A 19,478-nucleotide genomic window follows, 5' to 3' on the forward strand; every position below is an offset into this window, starting at 1 on the left:
CGCTCGAAGACATAGGATTTTGGTTAAGCATCACTTTAGTCATTCTGACTGGTTCACTTGGACCCCACTTAACAGTATGGTGGTTCCTATGACTCAACAAAGAAGAAAACGAAATGACGAAACAACTAAGTCTTCGCGCTCCATAGTCTTCACACAATGTCTTCTCTTGTCATAGTCTTCAATGTGAATACCTTCACATACCACCTTTGTCTTCAATGTCTTCATACATTTTTAGGGGTCATCTCCGGTAGGAAAACCGAATCAATGAGGGACTTCTACCTATGTTATCCTGCAATTCTCACAAACACATTAGTCCCTCAACCAGGTTTGTCGTCAATACTCCAAAACCAACTAGGGGTGGCACTAGATGCACTTACAAATTTCTTCTATCTCAGCAGGTGCAATATCATGCATAATTTCTTGGTATAAGGAATGAGGTATTGCACTTGCACTAGCACCCATATCACATAAGCCATGATAGCAATGATCTCCTATTTTAACAGAAATAACAGGCATGCCTACAACAGGTCTATGTTTATTTTTAGCATCAGGTCTAGCAATTCTAGCAGCTTCATTGCAGAAGTAAATAACATGACCATCAATATTATCGGCCAAGAGATCTTTAACCATAGCAATACTAGGTTCAACTTTAATTTGCTCAGGGGGTTTAGGTGTCTTAATATTACTTTTGTTAACCAAAGTTGAAGCTTTAGCATGATCCTTTATTCTAACAGGGAAAGGTGGCTTCTCAATATAAGCAGTAGGTACAATAGGATCATCATAAGTGATAGTATTTTCTTCAACTTTAATAGGTTCAACTACTTTTACTTCAATGGGAGGATGATATTTAATCCACTTCTCCTTAGGAAGATCAACATGAGTAGCAAATGATTCACAGAAAGAAGCTACTATCTCAGAGTCAAGTCCATATTTAGTGCTAAAACGGAAAGCATCGGTATCCATAAAAGATTTAACACAATCAAACTTAGGTGTCATACCTGACTCCTTACCTTCGTAGAGGTCCCAATCTTCAGAGTTGCTTTTAATTCTTTCCAATAAATCCCATTTGAATTCAATAGTCTTCATCATAAAATATCCAGTACAAGAAGTATCGAGCATGGAGCGATTACTGAGAGAAAGCCGAGCATAATTTTTTTGAATAATCATTTCTTTTGAGAGCTCATGATTGGGGCATGAATATAACATTGACTTAAGCCTCCCCCAAGCTTGAGCGATGCTTTCTCCTTCGCGAGGCCAAAAATTATATATATATATATATAATTACGATCACGATGAACAAGATGCATAGGATAAAACTTCTGATGAAATTCCAATTTCAATCGCTTGTAGTCCCATGATCCCATATCATCACATAGCCTATATCATGTCAATACCTCTCCCTTCAAAGATAAAGGGAAGACCTTACTCTTGATAACATCATCGGGCATACCTGCAAGCTTAAATAACCCACAAACTTCATCCACATAGATTAAGTGCAAATCGGGATGCAATGTTCCATCTCCTGCAAAAGGATTAGCTAGCATTTTCTCTATCATACCCGAAAGAATTTCAAAGTAAACATTTTCAGTAGGTTTAGTAGGTTGAGGAGCAACTCTTTGCTCTACTGATCGGGGTGAAGATACCCCGAACAAGCCCCTCAAAGGATTATGTTCCATAGTAACAAGTGATAGTAAATTTCAGCACACTATATACATTTTTCCTTACCAAATTCCACCTACCAAAGGCGCTTCACTCCCAGGCAACGGCGCCAGAAAAGAGTCTTGATGACCCACAAGTGTAGGGGATCTATCGTAGCTTTTCGATAAGTAAGAGTGTCGAACCCAACGAGGAGCAGAAGGAAATGATAAGCAGTTTTTAGTAAGGTATTCTCTGCAAGCACTGAAATTATCGGTAACAGATAGTTTTGTGATAAGGTGATTTGTAACGAGTAGCAAGTAACAAAAGTAAATAAGGTGCAGCAAGATGGCCCAATCCTTTTTGTAGCAAAGGACAAGCCTGGACAAACTCTTATATGAAGGAAAGCGCTCCCGAGGACACATGGGAATTATCGTCAAGCTAGTTTTCATCAGGTTCATATGATTCACGTTCGGTACTTTGATAATTTGATATGTGGGTGGACCGGTGCTTGGGTACTGTCCTTACTTGGACAATCATCCCACTTATGATTAACCCCCATTGCAAGCATCCGCAACTACAATAGAAGTATTAAGGTAAACCAAACCATAGCATGAAACATATGGATCCAAATCATCCCCTTACGAAGCAACGCATAAACTAGAGTTTAAGCTTCTGTCACTCTAGCAACCCATCATCTACTTATTACTTCCCAATGCCTCCCTCTAGGCCCAAACAATGGTGAAGTGTCATGTAGTTGACGTTCACATGACACCACTAGAGGGATGACAACATACATCTTATCAAAATATCGAACGAATACCAAATTCACATGACTACTTATAGCAAGACTTCTCCTATGCCCTCAGGAACAAACGTAACTACTCACAAAGCATATTCATATTCATAATCAGAGGGGTATTAATATGCATAATGGATCTGAATATATGATCTTCCACCAAGTAAACCAACTAGCATCAACTACAAGGAGTAATCAACACTACTAGCAACCCACAAGGTACCAATCTGAGGTTTGGATACAAGAGATGAACTAGGGTTTGGGATGAGATGGTGCTGGTGAAGATGTTGATGGAGATTGACCCCTTCCCGATGAGAGCATCGTTGGTGATGACGATGGTGATGATTTCCCCCTCCCGGAGGGAAGTTTCCCCGGCAGAATAGCTCCGCCGGAGCCCTAGATTGATTCTGCCAAGGTTCCGCCTTGTGGCGGTGGAGTTTCGTCCCGTGAGCTTGCTTATTATTTTTTCTTGGACGAAAGACCTCATATAGCAAAAGATGGGCATTGGAGGGCCACCAGGGGGCCTGTTGGGGATATTACTGCTGGGCATAAACCGGCCTATCTGGGCCGGGTCAACTTCATCAGTAGTTCAAGAGTGCTAAAGCCCAAGAAGACAGATGAGGGCCTAAGGCCCGTAGTCGATTTAAGACTTGTAGCTGTAAACTGGTATTTGTATATAAACTTGTATTGTAAGTTAGGAATAAGGAGAGACCAACCCGGATACGAATATGGACCGGTGTTGGGACTTTGTGAACCGACGGGCGTCACCCATGTATATAAGGGGACGACCCGGCGGCGGTTCAAGGACAACAGACAACAACTCGAGACTTAGGCGAAGCTTGTTTTCTCCCTAGTCATCGAAACCCCATCAATTCCATCACAACTAGACGTAGGCTTTTACCTTCATCGAAGGGGCCGAACTAGTATAAACTCTCTTGCGTCCCTGTGTCCGCTTTAACCCCTTCAAGCTAACCCGTCGCGATGGCTCCACGACTAAGTCCTTTCTCTAGGACATCTGCCGTGACAAAACCACGACAGTTGGCCCCATAGTGGGCGCCAACTGTCGTGGTTTTGTCACGGCAGATGTCCTTAGTGTCAGGACTTAGTCGCGAGGCCAACGCATCTATGTGGTAGCTTGAGAGGGGTCGAGCGGGACGAGTGACGCGATGTTTTTGCCCAGTTTCGGCCCCTCACGGTGGAGGTAAAAGCCTACATCCTACTTCATTGATATTGATGATGATGATCACGGTTACAAGACTGCTCTATCTCGAGAGCTATTGTCTAAACCTAACTTGTCCAACTTATGGAACTTATGAATCTTGTCCCCTTTTGGGGAGCCCTGCCCCTCCTTATATATGTTGGAGGGGCGGGTTACATGACTAGTCCTAGTTGGATTAGGACTAGTCTCTTTTCTATTACAAGACGGATAGCAATCCAGGTCTTATTCAAACTGTTTAAGTCGGCCTGCTGGGCCACCTCCCGTGATGGGCCGCGGCCTACCTCCATGAGGATACCCGTGTCCCATATCCACGACAGGGCCCATGAGGCAGGGAGCGCACCCAAGGGGGTAGGGCGCGCCCCCACCCTCATGGCCAGGGTGTGGGCCCCCTCTGGAACTTTCTTCGCTCAGTATTTTTTATATATTCTAGAAATAACTTCCGTGAAGTTTCTAGACTTTTGGAGCTGTGCATAATAGGTCTATAATATTTGCTCCTTTTCCAGCCCAGAATCCCAGCTGTCGGCATTCTCCCTCTTCATGTAAACCTTGTAAGATAAGAGAGAATAGGCATAAGTATTGTGACATAATGTGTAATAACATCCCATAATGCAATAAATGTCGATATAAAAGCATGATGCAAAATGGACGTATCAAACGGCTGGCGGGTCATATTGCGGCGTTGAGCCGGTTCATAAGCCGGTTGAGAGAGAAGGTTATCCCTCTATATCAGATGATGAAAAAGACAGATAACTTTGTCTGGAGTGATGTTGCTAATACATCGTTTGAGGATTTGAAGAAGCAGCTGGCTGAGCCGCCCGTGCTTGCAGCCCCTGTTGATAAGGAGCCTTTGTTGTTATATGTGGCTACTAATAGCCGGGCTGTCAGTGTTGCTATTGTGGTAGAAAGAAAGGAAGCAGGCAAGGAATATCCGCTTCAAAGGCCGGTTTACTATACCAGTGAGGTGCTTATTGAGTCCAAGCATAGATATCCGCACTGGCAGAAGCTTGTATATGGGGTGTTCTTGGCCAGCCGAAAGTTTAAGCATTATTTTCTGGGTCATCCGATCACCGTGGTCAGCTCTGCTCCTTTGGGAGATATCATCCAAAACAGAGAAGCAACTGGCCGGGTTGCTAAGTGGGCTATTGAGATTGGGCCTCATGGGTTAAAATATGTGCCTCGCACGACCATCAAGTCTTAGGCGCTGGTGGACTTCATCAATGATTGGACAGAGCTGCAAGTGCCTGAGGAAAAGCCAGATAACACGTATTGGACTATTCACTTTGATGGGTCCAGGCAGTTGGAGGGCTCAGGGGCTGGAGTTATCCTAGCTTCCCGCCGAGGTGATAAATTTTGTTATGTTCTCCGTTTAATGTTTCCTTGCACTAACAATGCAGCAGAGTATGAGGCCTTGCTCCATGGTCTTAGGATGGCTAAGGAGATGAACTTAAGCCGGGTTAGGTGCTTCGGCGACTCAGACTTGGTAGCTCAGCAAGTCTCTGGTACTTGGGATTCTAAGGATCCACTCATGGTGGCTTATCGGCGAGAGGTGGATGTTATTGTTGGTCACTTCAAGGGTTATCAAGTTGAGCACTTTGATCGGAGGAAAAATGAAGCGGCAGATGCTTTAAGCCGGTTGGGTTCTCAATGTAAACCGGTGCCGCCTAATGTTTTCCTTGACGTTTTGCATAACCCATCGGTCAAGTTACCTACGGAGGAGGATTTGGCTATTCCTGGCCCGAAAGCTCAGTTGGTGGCTGCTCTTCATGTAATCCCAGATTGGAAAGTTCCTTATTTGGCTTATATGACCCGGGGCGAGTTATCTGAGGATGAAACCTTAGCCAGGCAGATAATCTGACGATCTAAGTCAATGACAATTGTTAATGGAGAGTTACATCATCGCAGTGTCATAGGGGCGTTTCAACGTTGTGTCTCTTCAGAAGAGGGCTGTGAGATCTTATGAGAGATTCATGAAGGAGATTGTGGTCATCATGTTGGCTCAAAATCCCTTGTGGCTAAAGCTTTTCGTCATGGGTTTTATTGGTTAACAGCCCATGCTGATGCGGAGGACCTCGTCAGCAGGTGTGATGGATGTCAGAAATTTGCACGACGAGCCCATGTGCCGGCTCAAGAATTGAGGATGATTCCAATTACTTGGTCGTTTGTAGTTTGGGGGCTTGATATGGTTGGACCTTTCAAAAGATCCAAGGACAAGAAGACCCACCTTTTGGTGGCGGTTGATAAGTTCACTAAGTGGGTAGAGGCAGAGCCGATCAGTAAGTGTGATGCAGCAACAACGGTTCAATTCATGAAGAAAGTGATCTTCCGTTTTGGCTTTCCACACGGCATTATAACAAACAATGGCACTAACCTTTCTAAGGGTGCCATAGAATAATTTTGTCAATGTGAGCATATCCGGCTTGATGTATCGTCGTGGCTCACCCTCAATCCAATGGTCAAGCTGAGAGAGCAAACCAAGAGATCTTGAAAGGCATCAAGCCCCGGCTTATGGTTCCTTTGCAGAGGACGCCGGGTTGTTGGGTGGAGGAGCTGCCTTTCGTGTTATGAAGCATCAATACCACCCCAAATAGATCTATGGGATACACACCCTTCTTCATGGTTTACGGAGCAGAGGCAGTTCTTCCTAGTGACATCCGTCATGACTCACCTCGTGTGGCGGCTTATGTTGAAGGTGACAATGAAAGAGCACGTCAAGAAGCACTTGACCTGTTGGATGAGGAGCGTGACATCGCAGCGGCTCGTTCGGCGATTTACCAGCAAGATTTGCGCCGTTATCACAACCGTCGGGTTAAAACCAGAACTTTTCAAGAAGGCGATCTAGTGCTCCAGCTTATGCAGGATCAAACGGATATGCACAAGTTATCCCCACCTTGGGAAGGACCTTTTGTGGTCAGCAAGAATCTGAACAGCGGGTCATATTACCTTATCGATGTTCAAGACCACAAGGACTCACGCAAGTTGTGAATCCTCTTGAAAACTTGCAGTTGCAATCCTGGTGGAAACTTGTAGTAGTGCCCCCTTGAAAAATTTGCAAGTTGTGAATCCTCTTGAAAACTTGCAGCAGCGACCCCTTGAAATATAGAGAAATGCCACAAAACAAATTCTTTACTACGCACAATCCAATCAAAATCACTACCAAGGTGCAGGCATCGATATTGTACCCCTCGATGAACACGTCGGTGCAATGGAGATGTTGACATTGTCGATGAAGTCCTTTGACTCCCGCATCTAGGTTATAGGCCACGACGATGGCGTTGTTAGCGGTGTGTGGTGGGTGTACAGACTAGGCGGTAAGGCAGCAGCCGGCGACGAACAGGAGAGATCTGGAAAGAGAGGGGAGGAGCGCGAGCTTGGGCGAGCTATCCATGGCAATCGCGTGGAGAGGATGGGAAAAATGAAAAGAAAAACGATTGGATGATGCTGCCATGCTAGGGAGCAAATTAATAAAATGACACATCTTTACTGGGAGTTTGATCCACTTTTCTTTTTGTTTGATTAGATGACACATCTTTGATTGATAGCTTGATGAAGTGGCAGAAATAGAGTGTTTATCTCCTTTTTCACGAATGGGCCTGTGCTTCATATTTTCTATGACGGTTCTGCCCTTGCGCCGATTCACCTGCCTGACTAGTTTGATCGATCCTATGAAACGACGTAGAGAAGGCCAGACAACTGAGACAAGGCGATGCACATGAAGAGGAAGCGATGGGCCGCCGCCACGCCGGCTCCTACCCCGCGCCGCCAGGTCCCCAGCGCTTGCCTCCATGTGCATATTCCTCGACGTGCTGTCAAGTCCACGTCTCCCCGCCGCCTCTTGTCCTGCTTCCTCTCTGCCCGCGAGGATCCATTTCTTCCGCCACGGTCGTCGTCGCCGTCAGCGTGCTCATCGACAAACTCACAGGTGTCATCCCATACTCAAACAACAACGAACAACTATAGAGCTAGCAAGCAACAGCGCCGAGAAGTAAGCACAGCGAGGCAGCGGCGCCGGAGAGGAGGCATTGTATTTTTTTCCAATTAACAAATGCTCTTGTTTGCATGGAGGACCGCCTAGTTCCATATTACGTGTCCATGCATGTACTGATCCAGGTCGGGCTCCCGTGCGTCGTTCCGTTCGACTAGAAACATATCGATCGAACCAGGTAACAGGTGAATCGATGCGAGGGCAGAACCGTCCTAAAAATTATGTACTGCAGTCCCATACGTGAAAAACTCTATTTATGCCATTTCATCAAGCTGTCAATCAAAAATGTGTCATCTAATCAAACAAAAAGAAAAATGTGTCACTGGATCAAACTCCTAGAAAAGATGTGTCATTTTATCAATTTGCTCTAGGACGGAGATAAAATGGGGCGAGCGGGCCGTGGGCCCACCAGCATGTGCGACGTGGCGCGACAGGAGACGTTGGATGGGGGCGAATCGAACGCCGCGCACGGGACCGACGCGCGACGCGTGGCCGGTCGCCCGGCCACAAACATTTCCCTAAATCATGCCTTTTGTGTCGCAGTCTGATTTCAATCGATTCGCCTCCTGCGTCGCCTCACGCCTCGGAGCACGCTGCAGCCTGCAGCCGGAGTGGCAGCTAGGGTTGAGGCGGAGGGTGGAGCTCTGCCAAAGATCCGCCCCCCTCGCACGCGGTACAGCCAAACCCTAACCGCCTGATCCCAATGCGCAGGTGAGCCGCCTGCTTCCGGCGGCGATCCGCCCCCAATTCCTTTCCCGTGTTTTTCCCCCCATTGTGCTCTACTTCCTGCCGCTGATTTGATTGGCTCGCAGGGGCCTCGGCAGCGAGGCGTTGCTGCGCCGGCACCGCGCACGGGCGCGGCTGTGGGTCGCCGTTGCGGCGCTGGTTATCGGCACCATCTGGCTCTGGTCCTCCTCCTCCGTTGTCCTCTTCGGCACCCACAGGGTCCAGGTGATTATTTAGTTGTGCTGTTTGTTCTGCTTGGCGTTGTAGGGAAGGCCGATAGCAATGCCATGAGAGTTAAAGTGAAGGCTGAGAGGCTATGGCTATGCAGGTGCCGGTGCTATATAACCAAGGCACTTCGCAGAGCAAATCTCTAATGGAACTTTTAAAACAAATTAATTCTAGCATATATGCCGGCCTGAGCATAAATCATGTTGCTGATTGAAACGGATGGAAAAAATTGCCAAGTATAATAATATTTAACAAATACATACTCCTTGGTGAAGAGGTCGTAAGCAAGATGGTAAACTGTATTCAATGCAGAACCACCTAATATGGGTACAGAGTATTACTACCGATAGGCTTATTACCTGCAGACTGTGGCAAGTTGCGATAGTTGTTTCCAAAATTGTGTAAGATCCAACTTCTCCATAACTATTAGTTTGCTTAATCAGCACCCAAGGATGTAGCTTAATGTTCCTATGGAAAATTGAGAAATGTAAACAATCAGTTTACTGCATTATAGTACTCACTCCGTATCAGCAAAAACAGCTTGCAAAAACATCTTATATTGTGGGAGGGAGTAGGCCTGTAAACATTGAAATCATGCTGGCCGCCAGATTACTACATAAATATAAGGGCATTTATAAAACTGACAGCTGACACATGATGTTTCATAACCTCAAGTTTTGCCAGCTGTGGGCTGTTAGGGAAGTGATGCATCACCACTGCTTATTAATCCTAATGAAAAAGACTAGAGTAAGAAAATTGATAAATAAATATTAAAATTAAGTCAGCACAAAGTATGGTCCTATCCATCATGTTCTGGCACATAATATTTGATGGATAAGGAATAATGTTACTCCGAAAAAGAAATGCACCAATTTTCTTAGATAAATTTTTTGGTGCATCACTTATATTTTCAGTTTCAATTCATTTGACCTATAGACTGGTTTATGCTAAATGTATGGAATTGAATTGGATATACAATGGTCATTTAATTTTTTACCAAATTATATCTTGTACTGACATCAGTGCTACTACTCAAGGATTTTGTTGTAGATGAGTTGTGGAGAACTGCAGATTCAAATGGTTGGAGAGCATCTTCTGCACCACGCACCTATTGGCCTCGTGAGTTTCTCTCTGTATCCTCCCAGAACCAGAAGTTACTGGTCCAGTCTTATGCCATTCTGTGTGATGGCAAAATGAAATTCTGAAATGCAATTTCTCTACTTGCAGCCCCACCAACTGAATCCGAGAGCAATGGGTACTTACGTGTCCGGTGCAATGGTGGCTTGTCCCAACAACGAAGTGCAGTATGATTAACATATGAAACTTTGTCTCTAAAGTAGCATAGTTCATCATGCAAGTTTTATGTGTTCATGGCAACATAGCTGAGAGATTTAAGGTTACTGCTGCTTTGCTTTTGCAGATATGTAATGCTGTTGTTGCAGCACGAATCATGAATGCTACACTAGTGCTGCCAGAGTTAGATGCAAATTCATTCTGGCATGATGAGAGGTACGTAAGTAAATTTTTATCATGCAGGAAGATCATTGCATGCAGTTACCACAAACCCTGTGTTCCTTATGATTCCTTCTGTTTGAGCAGTATTTTTTCTTCCTACAAAGCAAAAGCAGTGCCCACCCCAAAGTTCACTGCAGAACTTTTCTTATCAAATATTCTGCAGTTTGCATTAATTGATTTATATAGTTTCGTAGTGCTTTTTATGCCTAATGTACATGGTATTACCATGAGATATTGGCATAATCCAAGTGTTTTATGTAGTCATGTTGATTAACTTCGTAGAAGTATTTGAGTCCTGGTGATAGTAGATATTTAGCACTTCGTAACTGCTAATCAGGTTATTGGAAAATAGCATACGTCTAGAATGCTGAATAGGTGTCTATATAAATTAATTTATTAAAAATTTACAGTGTTAGAATTTGCAGATTAGTTTCTTGCAGAAGGACTCTAGGAGGAACTTTTCCAGTTAAGAATCTTAAGATGAGTTCATTCTAATAGGACTCCAGGAGGAACTTTTACAGTTAGTCTACAAACCCTTATGTAGTACATTACAGTTTGTAACCTTTTCAGCATCCTGCCTGAAAGTTTGTTCATAGTATACTAGATAAAGATTTGCGAGCTAAGTTGCAAAACCAAAACTTTTCTGTTAAAGATTGTAACAATGCGGATATTATTGACTCGCATTGAAATCCTTATTTGCATTTTTGTGTAATGCCATCATGAAGATGTTAGAAGTTATGTTGAAAAATTAGTTGGACAAACCCAAAACTAAGTGTTAATATGATTTTCAAATAATAAGGTGGCCACTGCATGTTGCACTTGGTAATTAGAATGACGTCTACATTGAGTTCACTTCCTCTCTGGCTTTGTAGTTACCTTCTTGTTCAACTGGTTTGCGTTGAATGATCCATTGTTGTTGTATTTATGTATGGACCAGTGGTTTTGTAGATATGTATGATGTTCCCCACTTCATCAAGACATTGAAATATGATGTTCGAATTGTTATGAGTATTCCAAAAATCACTGCACATGGAAAGTCCAAGAAGCTCAGAGCTTATAAGGTGAATATATTTAGAGCACAGTAGCACTCCAAATTTAGCTATACTAAAGTCACCTTTTCTATCTTTCCAAAGTCAAAATTTTCTAGATATTCTGTACTTATGGAACACTTTTTGTCCTTACAGATTGAACCACCTAGAGACGCACCAGTTACTTGGTACAGGACAACTGCTCTGGAGAAGTTGAGGAAGTATGGTGCGATATATTTAACTCCATTTTCACACCGTTTGGCAGAAGAAATTGATGACCCAGAGCTCCAGAGATTGAGATGCAGGGTGAATTATCACGCACTACAGTTTAAGCCAAATATCATGAAAACAAGCAGTGATATAGTGAATAAGCTCCGTTCAGAAGGCCATTTCATGTCGATTCATCTTCGGTTTGAGCTGGATATGCTTGCATATGCCGGGTAGGACTTTGATCAAACCAGCGTGTTATTGCTTTATTCTGAAGTGTATCCATTGATGGAGTTTTTTTTTTCTGTGGTAGGCTTAGGAAAGTGCCTACCCACCTCTTTTGGGACTAAAAGGCATGTCGTTATTGTAGGCTAAGGAAAGTCTTGACGAGGGCTAAGCATGGCCCTTACATGGATGATGGAACTCATAACATTCATTCATTCATAGATATAAAATTATATTAAGATAAAGTAGCAATAGCCATTTTCAGTCCTTGATACTAAAATTTTAGAGAAGTATTCTCTTATTTAATTCATTAATTTTGACTATTGTTGATAACCTATACATGAAAATCTGGTATATGCAGTGGTTATTACTTGCATGTCTTGCCATGTAATTTCGTTTTTGTGTTGACATATGAACATTCCTTACTTCCAAAATGAAAACTGCAGATGCATTGACATATTCACACCTAAAGAACAGGAAATCCTGTTGAAGTATCGGGAAGAAAATTTTGCAAATAAGACCCTTGTCTACAAGAAAAGAAGGCTCATTGGAAAGTGCCCTTTAACTCCAGAAGAGGTACCGATTCTTCTTATAGACATTTTTCCTGATGTTTGTTGTGTCAAGTTCAAACTCAATCTGGATTTTTCATTTTTGTATACATTAATCCAGATTGCATTTGAAATTGACACTAATATATATCAATCTAAGTATGGATGTGCCAAAGTTCAAATTTTGTAAGCTGCTAAATATGCTTTTCTAATGGAGCTTCCAAACTTCACTTTTAGGGTGTTTTGACCCTAGATGCACCCATTAAATGAATCATTTTGATTGGTAAGAAAAATGATTATTAGGAGCAACTATGAAACTTATATAAAATATTAAATATGGGAGTCTATGCATGCCTACCTTTTTGGTCCTCTTGAACCACAAAACTAGAGCACCAGAGAACTTGGCCCTCAGAATAAGCCGTACATTTTTGGCCCACACATGGCAGTGGTTAATTTGAGGTCCACAATAGACCTTGTTCCTTCAAATATTATACTCCCTCCGTCCGCAATTACTTGACACTATGGATTTATCTAGCACTAAGTGCTAGATACATCCGTTTGGGCGTCAAATAATTCAGGACTGAGGTAGTATATTTAAAGCACAAAAATGTGGGACGACAGTATATGAAAAATAAATATCATAGTCATCATAACCTACTATTCTGTTGAATAATTCTTTCCATAAATAACGGGGAAAATGGTCTATTTATATTGTTTTGCAGGTAGGTCTTATCATTCGTGCTATGGGATTTAATAACACAACACGGATTTACCTTGCTTCTGGCAAGCTCTTTGGTGGGGAACGCTTCATGAAGCCATTCAAGGCTATGTTTCCACGTCTAGAAAACAATAGTATGATTGGAAGTGGAAAGCTGGAAGAGGATAACCGAGGGCTAGCAAGGTCAGCAGTTGACTACATGGTCTGTCTCCTGTCGGACATTTTTATGCCCACGTATGATGGCCCGAGCAACTTCGCAAACAACCTCATGGGTCATCGCCTATACTATGGTTTCCGAACCATAATCACGCCAAACAGGAAGGCCCTTGCTCCGATATTCATGGACATGGAGGAAGGGCGTGCATCTGGATATGAGGAGAGGATCAGGCAGGTCATGTTCAACACCCATTTTGGCGCCCCCCACAAGCGCATCCATCCAGAGTCTTTCTACACAAACTCATGGCCAGAGTGCTTCTGCCAGATGAAAGCTGGGAATCAAGCTGACCGGTGCCCACCCGACAATGTAAATGATGTTCTTGAAAGTCAGTTCCAGAATAAAGAGGATGTGGAAGCGGAAGCTACTAATCAAACTGACTCCACCAGCTAAATGGAAACTGGAGTTTAGCCAAGGTTTATTGATTGGGGACAGATTGTTTCTCAGACCTGCGTATGGCATTTTTGGAGGAAGGATTGATGTCTCTATATCCATGTACGCGATCATGTTCAACTCAAGATTTAGTTGTTGAGATTGTTAGCCTGGGAGGGTCGGAACCAGATTTTGGGTAGGTTTTGTCATGTAGAGTTCTGGGGAAGAAAAACCATATGAACGTTATGAATTTGCTGGGAGGGTCAGAACCAGATTTTAGATCACTACTAAAAGATCTTATATTTGTTTACAGAGGTACTCCCTCCGTTCACAAATACAAGATGTTCTATGAGCAACTCTTTTTTTTTAAATGGAATGTATATAGACACGTTTTAGTGTGTTTGTTCGCTCATTTCACTCTGTGTGTAGTCTATATTGAAATATACCCAAGACATCTTATATTTGTGAACGAAGGGAGTAGTATATGTTATAGCTGAGTGCTGTGTCTCGGTTCTATTGGCTTTATTTGCTGGTCCTCGTTGCACACATCCGGTTGGATTCATGTGTTCCTGGTCAAGGAGCTTCCTCGGTTTTGGTTTTGCAATTGACCGTTGTGCAAAAAAAAAAACATGGGGATGGCTCGGGGCAATTGACTGAATTTAGAATCTGGGTCAGTTGTTCCCAGCCGTTGAATGGAAAAGCAACCTGACATATCTTCTATCTCCGGAAATCATTGTTCATCGTCTTCCTCCTCCCGACCTTGATCTGAACCGCCCACAACCGCCGGCCGAATCACCTGCCTACGCCGCCCACTGCTGGTGGTGCTTCGGTGACAGCCTTGCCACTCCGCCCTCCCCTCAATCATTGTGTCGCCGCTGCCCCGGTCATCCTTCTAATCCCGGCGATGATCGGTTTCTTATCCGGTGAACGTGCACACCTCCCTCCCCCACCCACCCACACCCCAAGATAGATAACGAGGTCGCCTGCCATCCTAAGATAGATCCAGAGGGCTTCTTCGGCTATCTCCTTCCCCTCCTCCGGTTGTTCCTTCGTTCGCGAGAAAATCGATTGACCCAGATTCTAAATTCGGGCGACTTACATATAATGGCGATCTTCCTTCCCTCCGGTTGTTCCTTCCTTCACATGAAAATTGATTGACCCAAATTCTAAATTCAGATGACTTACATATAACTATTGTGAGAAAACTTTGATTCCATTACCTTAAACATGACAGTTATTGGTGGCATGTGAAGAATGTAACCTGTAAACCATCACTATATCACTAATGATAATTAATCGATGGCGGGTGAACAATGTAGCCGTCGCTAATGACCAACCAAAAGTGAGAGTGACGGTACTATTCGGTCATGGCAAACAGATCATTGCTAATGCCTCTGTGACATACCTCATTCTCTCTCTCTCTCTCTCTCTCTCTCTCTAAATTCAGCACGTAATTCAGGGTAAGTTTCGTAGTATACGACATGCTCTGCCCATCAGTCATAACCGAAATTTAGCTTAACTTTTGTGAATACTTTAAGTTTGACAGTTTATTTATCTCACCAGAAAATACCACTCATGTTTTACAACGAAACAAAATTGGCACGTGACGATGACACGGCGGCCCGGAGCTCGTCGTCCAGCTCGAGCGCCGCCATGTGCTCGGGGGACAGCGACACCTCGGCGTCCACGCTGCCTCCGCCCTCCCGCCCGGGGTACAGCACCGTCCTCCCGTCGTTCTTGTTCGCCCTCCCGCTCCGCACCGCCGTCGGCTTCCCCCACCCGAAGTCGCACCCGTACGCGTCGAACCACGGCGAGCCCCCCATCATCGTCAGCCGCATCGTCACCACGGGCTCCGCCGTCCACGCGGCCACGCGCGCCCGGATGGACGCGTCCGTGTTCGCCGCCACCGCGCGGCCCACGGCCGCCGCCCCCCGCCCGTGCCCGCCGCGCGCCAGTAGCTCCGACACGCGCACGGGCTCCGTGCTGACGGCGTAGAGGCTGTTGCCGAAGTACTCCGCCGGCAGCGCCGGCCGGAGCCGCCCGCGGTTGTTGGCAGCCCCGCGGAACGCCGTCTCGTCGTCCGGGGCCAGCCGCCGGGCGCGGGTGATGCACCGCCAAATGAGCGAGGTCAGGCCCTGGTACCGCGTCAGGGCGGCCGCGCCCGCCGCGTCCCCGGCAGCTAGGAGCTCTTCGCGGGCCTGTTCCTTGAGCGCCGCCATCGACTCCGCCGTGAAGTGCAGCACGCGCCCGCGGAGCGGCACCCGCGCCGGTCTCTCGATGAGCTCCGGCAGGTCCTTGCACGGCAGCACGACCGGCGCTGCCGTGCCACCGTCGGGCGACCAGCGCTCGAACATGGGCCGGGGCGACGACGTCGGCAACTGCGGATCCCCCGGAGGCGCGAGCCTGGCGCGCGATATCTCGGCCAGCGCTTTGAGGAAGTTCCAGAAGGCCGTGCCGTCGGCGAGCGCATGGTTGCAGACGAAGCCGACGAAGACGCCGCCGTCCGCGAGCTCGGTGACCTGGGCGGCGAAGAGGGGGAGCTCGTGGCCGTCGTAGTTGATTGCGTCGTTGAGCGTGAAAAGGTCCTCGACGACACTTGGAACGTCGGCGTCGGGAGGGACAACGTCGGCCGCCGCGACGCCGTCTGCGACGGCGTGGATGACCTCGACGCCCTGGCCGTCACAGTCAATAGAGACCGAGCACCCAACAACGGCCCCGCTGTCATCGCGGTGGCGGTCGGTGACGAAGCGGCCGGCGACAGGGTAGTAGTCGCCCCCGAGGGCTACGGCGAGGGCGTCGGCGAGGTGGCTGGTGACGGCGGCGCCGGTGGAGAAGGGCGGCGGGGGAGCGGGGAACAGGAGGCCCTTCTGGATGTAGTTGGCGTTTATCATGGAGACGTCCCATGTGGCGAGCGGGATGCGCTCCCGCGGCCGAGCCGGCGGCTTCACCGTGCGCGACGACACCACGCGCACGGGCGACGGCGGCGGCATTGCGCTCCCTGCTTGCCGGCTGGCTGGCTACAGGGCTGGACTGAGATGACCGAGCTCGTTCTCCGACGTGATCGATCCTGGAGGGGCTGCACTATTTATAGGGTATAAAAACTCAAAACTGAATGTGCTCTGCCTATTGTTTACCTGACTGAATGTTCAAGGAAATTGCTCAAAACTGGTCTCACTCACGAGCGGCGTCATAGCTTACGTCAGGCCGTGAGAGTTAACAAATCTACTGCTGCTTTTGATTAATCAACTATAAGCTGTGTAGTGTAGTGCCCCTTTGCATTTACTCCCTCCATTCCACAATGTAGTGCTTCTATCCTCGTGCTTCAACTTTGACCGTAAATTTAACTACCAAGACCGATTGCGGCGGGAGCAAAAGTTATATCAGTGAATTCGTATTCGAAAGAAGTTTTCAATTATACAATTTTTTCTCCCGCCGCAGTCGGTCTCGTTGGTTAAATTTATGGTCAAAGTTGGATCTTGGGAAGCGCGGGCGCACTATATTTTGAAATGGAGGGAGTATATGTTTGAACTGCTCGTGGCAACTCTAACCGATCTCTATCCGGCGTTAGATGAGGATAAATTCGGTTACCCTTCTATCGTTTTTACAGGAGGAAAAATTTATCCGCCTCTACCCCTAAATATATTCAGCCACCCAGCCGCTGAGTAAAAAAATTGGCCACTCCACGTTGTGTCATCGCCAGCGTTACTTCCGGTGACTAGCCACCACCTCCGCCGACGCCTCACTGTCAACCTTCACCCTCACCGCTGCTCGACTTTCTGCAGGTTGTTGGCCGTTGCCGTCGTCGAAGTCGAGCTCAAACGTTGCCGCCGCATCATTGCCGTCGCCAAAAAGAGGCTCGGATCTTCTTCCTCCGAGCATCTCTGTCCACTTCCGGCCATCTCAAAGCCTCGCCCATCGCTAATATATGATCAACGTGGCTAGCGGACCGTGACCCCTCTGCCGCCCTTCAAGTGTTCGACGGTTTGCCAAGGTGATTTTTTTCGTGTGCTTCTTTCATCTCATTTTTTATATTAAATGGAGTCATTTTTACTCTAGATGAAGAGGTTGAAAGAGATGATCTTCGAGGACTCTTTGTCGTCGTCGAAGGAGGCGGAGGAAGAAAACGATGTTGACTTCAAAATGGTCGTTGGCATGATCTTCAATGATGATTTTCGGCGGCCAAGGAGAGGATCACAACTTGACCGCATACACATCAACCGAGATAGAGCGTAGGGCCATGCCAAGATTATGAGAGATCATTTCGACCCCAATCCAACCTATCCGGAGAACTATTTCTGGCGATTTCAGATGGACACAAGTCTCTTTCTCACCATTGCAAAAGTCGTGGAGAAGTAGGTTCAAACTCCGGAGGAGTGCATCCTGAGAGACAAGTGTGAGCCCTTAGATGAAATGTAGCACGCCTATTTGAGGGTTGTCTTATGGGTGTCCAGCCGACGCCACTGACAACTATGTCTGCATTGGATAAGATCCAATCTTGGAGGTCGTTCGAAGGTACACAAAAGGCATGATTAATATCTTTGGGCTGGAGTACTTGAGGGCACCCAATGATGAAGACGCGGAGAGGCTGTTGGCATTGAGTGGAGAACGAGGATGGCCTGGTATGCTTGGATCAACTGACTGCAAGCACTGGATATGAAAGAATTGTCCCGCAGGGTGTGATACGTCCATTTTGCATCATGCTTTTATATCAATATTTATTGCATTATGAGCTATTATTACACATTATGTCACAATACTTATGCCTATTCTCTCTTATTTTGCAAGGTTTCCATAAAGAGGGAGAATGTCGGCAGCTGGGATTCTGGGCTGGAAAAGGAGCAAATATTAGAGACCTATTCTGCACAGCTCCAAAAGTCCTGAAACTTCACGGAAGATGTTTTCCAAATATATAAAAAATACTGAGAGCAAGAACTTCACCACGGGGGGTTTCGGTGTCAAAACCGGCGGATCTCAGGTAGGGGGTCCCGAACTGTGCGTCTAAGGCGGATGGTAATAGGAGGCAGGGAACACGATGTTTTACCCAGGTTCGGGCCCTCTTGATGAGGTAAAACCCTACGTGCTGCTTGATTTATTCTTGATGATATGAGTATTACAAGAGTTGATCTACCAAGAGATCAGAGAGGCTAAACCCTAGAAGCTAGCCTATGGTATGATTGTATGTTGTCCTACGGACTAAAACCCTCCGGTTTATATAGACACCGGAAAGGGCTAGGGTTACACAAGGTCAGTTACAAAGGGGGAGATATACATATCCGTATTGCCTAGCTTGCCTTCCACGCCAAGTAGAGTCCATCCGGACACGAGACGAAATCTTCAATCTTGTATCTTCATAGTCCAACAGTACGGCCAAAGGATATAGTCCGGCTGTCCGGAGACCCCCTAATCCAGGACTCCCTCAGTAGCCCCTAAACCAGGCTTCAATGACGATGAGTCCGGCGCGCAGTATTGTCTTCGACATTGCAAGGAGGGTTCCTCCTCCTAATACACCACGGAAGAATTTGAATACAAGGATAGTGTCTGACCCTGCAAAATAAGTTTCACATACCACCGTAGAGAGAATAATATTTCCACAAATCTAATCTGCTGACTTGTTTTGGTAACATGACATTATGCCATGGCCCGGTGATTATTCGAACCGTTTCCTTCAACTAGCCCCGCACATAACGCGAGGCAGTTTTTTGACATGTCTTGTCAAAGCAGAGATCGTGTCCCCCTTATTACGGGATTCTCATCAATACGGGCGTGGGTAACCCAACCGTGCCTAGGACTCCTAGATTTTAGGCAAGTCCCAAACGGCCACGAGGAGGACGCTTGATATTCACCCTCTTTATAAAGGGTCAAGGTTTTTACTTTTTTCCTCCCGTGCTCCATCGAATCCTTCCCCCGCCTCGAGTTCTAACACCCAAAGCCCAGGTCGGGTGCTTCGGACCTTCAATCATGTCCGGATCCAGCCTCCAGGGCCGGTGGATGCCCTCCTCCGTCACAGAAGAGGATATCAAGAAGTTGAGGGAGGCAAGATACTTGACCGCCGAAGTCTCGCA

General features: G+C 46.2%; 2 protein-coding genes across 2 annotated transcripts; one reads left to right on the plus strand and one right to left on the minus strand.

The window, feature by feature from the left end:
- Positions 1 to 8,177: 8,177 nt before the first annotated feature.
- Positions 8,178 to 13,828, plus strand: LOC125543090 (O-fucosyltransferase 1-like). The gene is made up of 9 exons (XM_048706333.1): positions 8,178 to 8,346; positions 8,448 to 8,586; positions 9,627 to 9,708; positions 9,817 to 9,893; positions 10,010 to 10,098; positions 11,042 to 11,165; positions 11,289 to 11,572; positions 12,011 to 12,140; positions 12,835 to 13,828. Exons 1-9 carry the CDS (start codon positions 8,339 to 8,341, stop codon positions 13,435 to 13,437), a joined length of 1,536 nt encoding a protein of 511 aa, XP_048562290.1. The 5' UTR covers positions 8,178 to 8,338; the 3' UTR covers positions 13,438 to 13,828.
- Positions 13,829 to 14,916: 1,088 nt separating this feature from the next.
- On the minus strand, positions 14,917 to 16,496 carry LOC125543091 (uncharacterized acetyltransferase At3g50280-like). The gene has a single exon (XM_048706334.1). It carries the CDS (start codon positions 16,404 to 16,406, stop codon positions 14,997 to 14,999), a length of 1,410 nt encoding a protein of 469 aa, XP_048562291.1. The 5' UTR covers positions 16,407 to 16,496; the 3' UTR covers positions 14,917 to 14,996.
- Positions 16,497 to 19,478: the final 2,982 nt, after the last annotated feature.

This window comes from Triticum urartu, chromosome 3, assembly GCF_003073215.2.
Source record: "Triticum urartu cultivar G1812 chromosome 3, Tu2.1, whole genome shotgun sequence".
Taxonomy (NCBI): Eukaryota; Viridiplantae; Streptophyta; class Magnoliopsida; order Poales; family Poaceae; genus Triticum; species Triticum urartu.

Coding starts and splice junctions, on each gene's coding strand:
- LOC125543091 (XM_048706334.1), bottom strand. CDS start 16,406: ATGCCGCCGCCGTCGCCCGTGCGCGTGGTGTCGTCGCGCACGGTGAAG.
- LOC125543090 (XM_048706333.1), top strand. Junction 8,587..9,626: donor TCGGCACCCACAGGGTCCAG/GTGATTATTTAG, acceptor CTACTACTCAAG/GATTTTGTTGTAGATGAGTT. Junction 9,709..9,816: donor ACCACGCACCTATTGGCCTC/GTGAGTTTCTCT, acceptor CTCTACTTGCAG/CCCCACCAACTGAATCCGAG.